This window comes from Branchiostoma floridae, chromosome 5 (genome assembly GCF_000003815.2).
Source record: "Branchiostoma floridae strain S238N-H82 chromosome 5, Bfl_VNyyK, whole genome shotgun sequence".
In the NCBI taxonomy this organism is placed as follows: Eukaryota; Metazoa; Chordata; class Leptocardii; order Amphioxiformes; family Branchiostomatidae; genus Branchiostoma; species Branchiostoma floridae.
Genome location: NC_049983.1, coordinates 21292573 through 21300617, shown reverse-complemented (window position 1 = coordinate 21300617; position 8045 = coordinate 21292573). Strand labels below are relative to the sequence as shown.

At 42.2% G+C, this 8045-nt stretch overlaps 1 protein-coding gene across 1 annotated transcript in view; it reads left to right on the top strand.

Annotated features, from left to right (window-relative positions):
* Positions 1-8045, top strand: part of LOC118416498 (plexin-A4-like) — a gene marked incomplete at its 3' end in the record, with an annotated part of 145017 nt that overhangs the window by 87105 nt on the left and 49867 nt on the right. Inside the window, 1 exon segment of the mRNA XM_035821620.1 lies at positions 1292-1415. Coding sequence (XP_035677513.1) covers positions 1292-1415 — 124 coding nt within the window.

Sequence of the window (8045 nt, the reverse complement as noted above, 5' to 3'; positions counted from 1 at the left end):
ATGAGCAGGACCTAAATGGAAATCGATACAAAAGGGCTAACGTTATACCGTATATACCCTCAGCTCGGCATGACCAATAAATGCGCCGTTGTGCCAGATGAAGGATCATCATTTATTGTAACTTCACAACATATCGATTCACCAGGCTGCGAAGCGTATTTGAAAGGGAAATTAATTGAAGGTACAGCATTAGTAGCTAAGGAAAAATCAAGATTGGATACATCTGTATCCTTTGGTATGCGTAGGAAGCCACGGTATAATTTCTGTATTCTCATCATGTAGTGTGTAAACTGTCTCATCCAGGCATTAGAATTGTAACGTCAGGTCCAATATCATCTCTGGCTTATTAGTCCATCTCTTGGCTGCCTGCCATGGTACAGGAGCTGCATAATCTGCTGACTTTCCAGTGTTAGACCTCATGGGGCTCCATTTAATTTCGTCACGTGTAGGAGAAGTCAGCTTGGGAGCCCATTTTTATTTCCTCTGTCAGACAGAGATACCTTACTGCGAGGGCATGGATGTAGTAATCAGTGAGCATGCAGGTGCCATATAAATCTGAGAATCCATCCATAACTTTTCCTACTCTAAATTCAGCATCAAACCTGATAAGCAGACGGCATATTATGAGTCAGGCTTTACCTTAGACCCAGGTGACATGACCCATGATTCCCAAGGAATGCCTTAGTTTGGTTGACTTGTGATGTAATGATGTGTTCAAGGATAGAAGATAACCATATCTTAGTTACATATCAGCAAATTTTACCTTGACTTTGTATGATGGAGATCGATGCTAAGTTAGGGACAAGTTTCTCGGGGCCACAAACACAAAATGAACCTTCCTGGATTTGTGAAGAAGAAAAAAGAAGCATCAACACAGATTTTTTTTGTACCTGTACATAACTAATTCTTCCTCATCTTTCAAGACATACAAATGTACGATATACACATGTATCATCATGAAGTGACTCTTCTTATGGTCATATTCTTAAGAAGTATCTTCATTTCATCATAAAATATAAATAATACTTGTATGTAATGGAAATGTGATGATATGATAGAAAAAAAACAAAATTATCAAACTAAATGAAAATGTATATAGAACATCTGTGTAAGCAGCCTGTGCACAGATACTATCATTGAGTAGAGATCAACCAAGAGTACATGTATAGGCTTCAAGAAGAACATTATTTGTATCAGCTATATGTGTTTAAAAAAATATTGTTTTGGAATAAAAGATCTAACAATGAAGTGGAATTCTAGTGACTGACAGTTTTATTCATCTTGTGCTTAGGTGTTCTCGGAGGTCGGAGTGCAATGATGCTGACATCACGTTCCGCTGGGCGACCACGCTGCAGGAGTGCCCCGCCATCAGCGTCAACCCCGGCTTTATCCCGCGCACACAGGGCATTGTCAGGGTAGGTCATGCAGTTCGATTTAAAGTAGAGTAGAGTAGAGTAGAGTAGAGTAGAGTAGAGTAGAGTAGAGTAGAGTAGAGTAGAGTAGAGTAGAGTTCTTCTGGCACAGGTAGGAACGTCCTGTTCCAGTTTAGGCCACTTGCTCATTTTCACTGTCATCCCTGGTAACTGGAGGTCATCCAGAGCTCTGTAGTTGTAACTAATGACGCTAGTTCACCTTTATCCGCGGGGTAACCTATATCCGTTGTTTTTCAAAACAGGGTATTTAGGCACATCAAGCTGACGGGTGGTAGTTTTAGACTGCAATGTACTGAAAATATTGCAATCTAAAACCAACGTCCGTCGACGTGATATCCCCAAATACCCTGATTTTAAAAGCAACGGATATAGGTTACCCAACGGATAAAGGTGAACTAGCGTTAACTAATACATACTGTGTTGTCGCATCCAGTGTCTCTTTAAAACAGTTTACTTATCAACAAACTTGAAGCACATGAGAGAGGCTGATAATTTACAACAAACCTGTGTCGTTATCAACTTATGAGCCGCTTGTGGCAAACCAAGTAGAACTTATAGTGGAGTGTTTTCAGTAAAGCCCACAAAATCTATAAGCCGCACCTTTTGGCTTTGCATCCATCTTGCAATGCCCTCCAGGCACTAGGAAATTATGTTATGAAACAGTACAAGTGTGCCATATCAGATATGTACAGTTATGAGTAGAAAGATGACAAGAGGTACATTTGTAAATCAGACTATTTTCAGGTGAATGGGGGGGAAAGTCTACTCGTCTGTCCTTACGCACGTTGTAGAATGTATTGGTAGTTATCATAATGTCTGGATCAGTTTTTCACCAGTGTCAGGAGCTCTTTCCAATATATCATATACATAGCCTCACCATGGAGACTTAACCAATATCAGTATGGCTGAGGTCACAAATGTCCCGCTACTTTCCCACCATCAAATCCACTGGATCTGACAGTCTCCAGGACCTACCTTTGTCGGCGTTGATGCCTGCGGCTACTCCTGCCCTTGCGGGTAGATAGGTTATTTCCCTGGTGATTATAAGAGGTGTGTAAGCCAGACCTAGCCTGGGGCTACCATCAGTGTTAGCGCAGAATGCTCTTGTTCAGGTATTTCCCTGTAGTTCGGTCAATCTCAATCAAGGAGTTAGCCTTGGCCATGGACTTTCAGACATACAATTAAGCTTTCTTCCAGTGGGGCAAGGGTAGCTTAACCATGTTTCTGTACGTGAGACGGTCATAAAAGTTTGTCTGCTAGTATGATTTCAGTTTTTTATTGCTTTGTTTAATTTGTTTTTACCAAAACAGTCGTTTTTTCATGGTTAACTTGTTAAGAGGATCAAGACATTGTTTCAGCGTCAACTTTATCTGAATATTTCTAAAAATCATATCCAGTTGCTAATTTGGTGTACCTTTATTAGGACGTTGTGTTATATTTATACATTGATTGGTATACTTCAAGCTGTAGTAGCCCCTTATGCTGAACAAAATTTTGCCATTCTGCAATATTGCAGAACACTTCAAAAAGGTATTTCGACCACTGCTTAGTTAAACAAATTAATTGGCATGATGTGATGACCAACGAAGCATGAACTTGACCCCAGTAAATCTCACAAGCTCCACAGCTGATATGCAGTGAAATGAGGTGGAAAGGCACATCCAATGAGGTAATTATGGGTAATTATTCTTCTCAGACGGGTTTAACCTTCACTAAGTTTGCCCTCCATCAGTAGGCAGGAAGGACAGCTATTTAGCTGTAAGGTCAGAAAGGTGCATGAAAAGAGCGCCAACCTAAGTTTGGCTAACAGCTTTTTAGGATTCGTAAGGGGAAAGTGGTTACAGAGCTAATTACAATTATGTTAATGAGCATAGCATCAGAACACTTTGGTTAGGCAGCAAAGACAATTTTGTACTATGGGAGTTTTGGGTAACGTCCCTATTCAAATGGCAAAAAAGAAGCCAGAAAGCTGCTGGTTTCTACTTATCTTCGTTTTTTCTTTTTTTTTTCTTTTTAGTTTAGTCTTCAGGATTTAGGATTTACATGATGCTTAGACTTATGTGAAGTGGAATTGTAATTATTTTCTATTGATTTTCAGATTTTCTTAGACAGGTGATGGCAAATACCTTGCCCTGATTTAGGAAAGTAGAGCAGGTGAATTAGTGTAGACAGTGTCAACCAGGCTTCATTCCCAAAGGTACGATTGTGTAATAGAGCACATATTGACAACATCTGTTTAAAATGATTCTTGGGTGGGTTCTTAGAAATCCACAGATTCTGGTAATCACTGATAAACATCTTGTATTTTTGCTGAGGAGTAGATGAGATAAGGACGAACAAAGAGATGAGCACAGTTAATTAATGACCTGTCAAGTACATGTGGTAGGGATTAGCTAGGGGATAAAAAGAAGGAACACCAGTGATCAGGTTGAGTCCAGAAAGCGGGCACACAGAGACAGTCATGATGTGACAGAGGAGAATAAAGATCGTTCTCGGCCACGGCAGATCTTGTTCGTCCGTGATCATTTTCTATCGCCACCAGTCCCACTTCCTCCGTTACATGGCGTTGTCTGCACGGATACGGTAATATCTCCCTGCACGGGATCGGAGAGACCATGACCAGCATGACCAACCCTCGGACGCCTACAAGACAACAAGAGATGACCACCCTGGAGCACAGCCCGTCGCAGTCCAGCATGGCCAACCCGGCACTGACGACTCCAAGGCCACGGAAGATGATTGCTACAGACCACAACCAGTATCGGTCCGGTGAGAGCTCTTTGTATGGTTTTGAGCATTGTGACCTGGCCACTTAGTTAGTGTGATTTTGTGTAGCGTAATATCTGTCGATGTAGCGTAGACTCGGTAGACCATGTAGTTGCAAACCGTTAGATAGTTTTCGTTAAACAGCACAGAGGTCCTCAAAGTCCAGTTTGTATAGCTTAATGCAGTAAATGTAGTAACAGGAAAAAAAGCCGTGAAGTGTCAAGTGGATTTGTGTGATTTTGAATTTGGCTGAAGGAAATTCTCTCCATGATTCGGAAATGATTTTGAAAAAAGACAGAAGCTTATTTGGCAGTGCGATGTTCCTTGTTGTTCTTTGTTTGTGTGGTAAACGGAAAAGTAAGTCAGACTCTGTTCTGCTGTGCACGTGTATGTTAGCCTTGTACTAGTCGTGGACAATTATGCTTGCAAGTTTTTGAGAGGTACTTCAGAATAGGATAGGTCGACAGGAGCTCTATCGACAGCCACGGTTGAGCTGGGGGTAGGGGAACCCCTTAGGCTCCCGGGGTGGGGTAGGTATTGAGCGTGCCTAGTGAGACCTAGCTTGGACTGTGTGCAGATGTCAAAAACATGATAGCTTTTTGTAGGTATGGGCAGGGTGAAAGCAGTTTGTTGTCTCTTGGTAGTTTAGCCATTTAGATTGAGTCTCAAATGGAAAGACAGAGGACGGTTATCATTGGAATGAAGAATGTTTGTGAGAGTCATTGGGTCCGTAAGCCAGTGGGGAGTGGAGCTGACTGCTGGATTGATGTCCGTGGAAAGCCAGACATTCGGGCAAATGTTGCCGGTTAGCGGGAATGTTTGGGCATCATGAAGGCTCAGCTGATAGCAAAGTCAGTTAAATCCTACCCCCTGGGAGCTTAGTTTATGCTAGTGATAGACTAGAGATGAACAGCAGAAATTAGTGTAGGGTCTAGCGGAGGTAGCGAGACGGTGTGGCCAGGTTGTACGATGCTCTACCTTGCAGGAGATAAACCCAGACAGTGGCGAAGCGAGAGTCACTTATGGAGGGTGTAAATGGTCCAGACACAGTGGAAGAGACGCCACAAAGGGCACCCCACCAGCGAAGGACCAAGGATTCAACGGGCCTGTGACCTGATCCCGACAAGCCATACCGGCAGCCAATTGGGCAAGGACAGGACACAGCCGCCGTGGGGACAAGGAAGCAAGGGGAGGACAGAGAGACAACTGGTGCACCTGAGCGGAGCAGACCCTAGAGCAACAACGACGACCGGAGTGATGGTGACCCCAGGATCACGCAGATTGCGACCTGAACACGAAAGTTGTAGCATGGACTTGACAACTGAACTCTTGATCCATTGACGAGATTTTCGATACAGATTTCATAGTACATTGTATATGTCTTTCGCATTGTGATTTAAACAGGACATTGGGAAGCTAGTGTTCCTCCACTCAGATCTGTTTGTCATATATCGATGTCGCTGTCGTAAATTGACTTGTTACTGTTTTTGTTCTGTCATAGTCACTGTTATTGTTAATGTAAAATGCGGGGACGCATTTGTTTCAAAGCAGGGGGATGTAATAGAGCACATATTGACAACATCTGTTTAAAATGATTCTTGGGTGGGTTCTTAGAAATCCACAGATTCTGGTAATCACTGATAAACATCTTGTATTTTTGCTGAGGAGTAGATGAGATAAGGACGAACAAAGAGATGAGCACAGTTAATTAATGACCTGTCAAGTACATGTGGTAGGGATTAGCTAGGGGATAAAAAGAAGGAACACCAGTGATCAGGTTGAGTCCAGAAAGCGGGCACACAGAGACAGTCATGATGTGACAGAGGAGAATAAAGATCGTTCTCGGCCACGGCAGATCTTGTTCGTCCGTGATCATTTTCTATCGCCACCAGTCCCACTTCCTCCGTTACAATTGGCCATTATTATGTCCCAAAAACAAGCCTTCCTACAGGCAAGCCTGGACTAGATCTGTGGACAAGATTAATGATGGGAGTGTAATGGGAAGGAGGGAGCATCAGTCTAGATTAGACAGGCTACTGGAGTGGAATTACCAAGGTGGATACCTGGATCTGGAAGTGGTGGGCTGGGTGGGTTAGTTCAGCCTTGGGGACGTCTGGGAACTGTGTCATTCATCTGAACTGTAACAAGCTCAGGTTCGTGCCTGGAAGCAAGGAACGCAGATCATCAATCAGTTCAATGGCAGAGACTGTTGTGGTGTAGGACAATCTATCTGCTTTGTTAGGGTTTCTAAAGATAGAAACCATAGCAAGATAAGCAGTGAGAGGCATGATAGCAGTGTGACTAGAATTCTGCCTTTACCAGTCAGAAATAAAAGAGTACATGTAACGTTACCATTGGTCTTTTCTAGCTGTATGCAACTGGGGCCAGCAGGTACATGTACCAGTAAATTTTCTGGTACATGTTTCATGATATCCAATGGGTTTGACAATGTTTGATCATATATTAAAAAGCAGGGAGAGGAAGTAAGTAAGAGTTGGCATGTAACATTTTGTCTTACTGGTGATAGAAATCTGTATTGGATATTTTAGTGTACAACTAGGCAGGCATTTGGGTCCCAGAGTGTGCTTTTGCAAAGAAGTCGGATGCCACAAAATTATAGCAAGGTCCAAATCTAGATTACTTTTGCCATTCCCACATAAGTAGAAGAGTGCAACAATGTAATGAAAAGTTCTTCAAGGGCAGAGGATCCCCAGAAGACTGGCAATGTCAATGACCCTGTCCCAGTATTGGATCCCATGGAATAGGGTATGTACCAGGCTATAAGCCTGCCTGCCTCTCCAGATTGCTTCATGTGATCACCAACCTGTTGGTCTAATGCCATGCAGAGTGTTTGGGAAGAATTTGTCCCCTAGAGGTAAATTGGATTACCAGTAAACAGTCCACGTAGGGGGGATATAACTCAGAATTAGAAGGTAATAAACTGTTCTACCGAGATTAATAAGTGATGGATGGTATTTACAAAGCTCGTTGAATGTTTTATCCTGTTTTAACAGCAGTTGATGTCCATTTGCAAGACTTGCCGTTGGAAACCATGATTCATGCAGGGCACAGGTGCATATTGTGTGGCTTGTAATATGTATATAATATATATAATCAATTGAGATGTTTGAAGAGTGATATTATTGAAGATTGGAATATCTGGCAAACAGAACCTGGCTGTACAGTTTATACTGAAAGCTATTACACCCCTCCCTCCAAAGCCAGTCTGAATTCGCATGCTTTCATATTGAACAATAATCAGTGGTGCATATCAGCATCAACAGTCCGGTCACATCCGTGGTCACGTTCTTATTGGATTAGGAGCCCAGGCTTGTGTTGCTGCCGCTCTGGAATTTATACAATAGAATAAACTTGACCTTTTCGTTGAGGGATGAACCTGAACCTTCATGGATATTGTTCTTTCTTGAAAAATCAATGATACCCTCAGGCAAAGTAGCGGTCTCCTCCATGGCAATTGATCACGTCAGGAGCAAAGAAAAGCTGTTAGAAGTACATTTGTATTCATTGATTAATGGATTTACATTTGATAGAGCAACATCAATCAGGCATTTGGTGCAGTAATTGAGTCCAATTAGATATTGTTTCTAAATAATGACAAGGTTGCAAAATACCTGTGGGCTGTGGTAGATGAGCAGATGTTTATCCTTACACAAGGAAAGCATCTAACAGGATGAAGAGGAACAAAACAAAATATTATGAAATGTCCCTGCCCATAGCTTGCTCATACAGGTGCTAGGAAGATTTTATGAACCCACCATTAATAAACTCAGATGTGAGACCTTGTGGAACTTTCAATACATCTACTAGTATATATACCTGTACTTA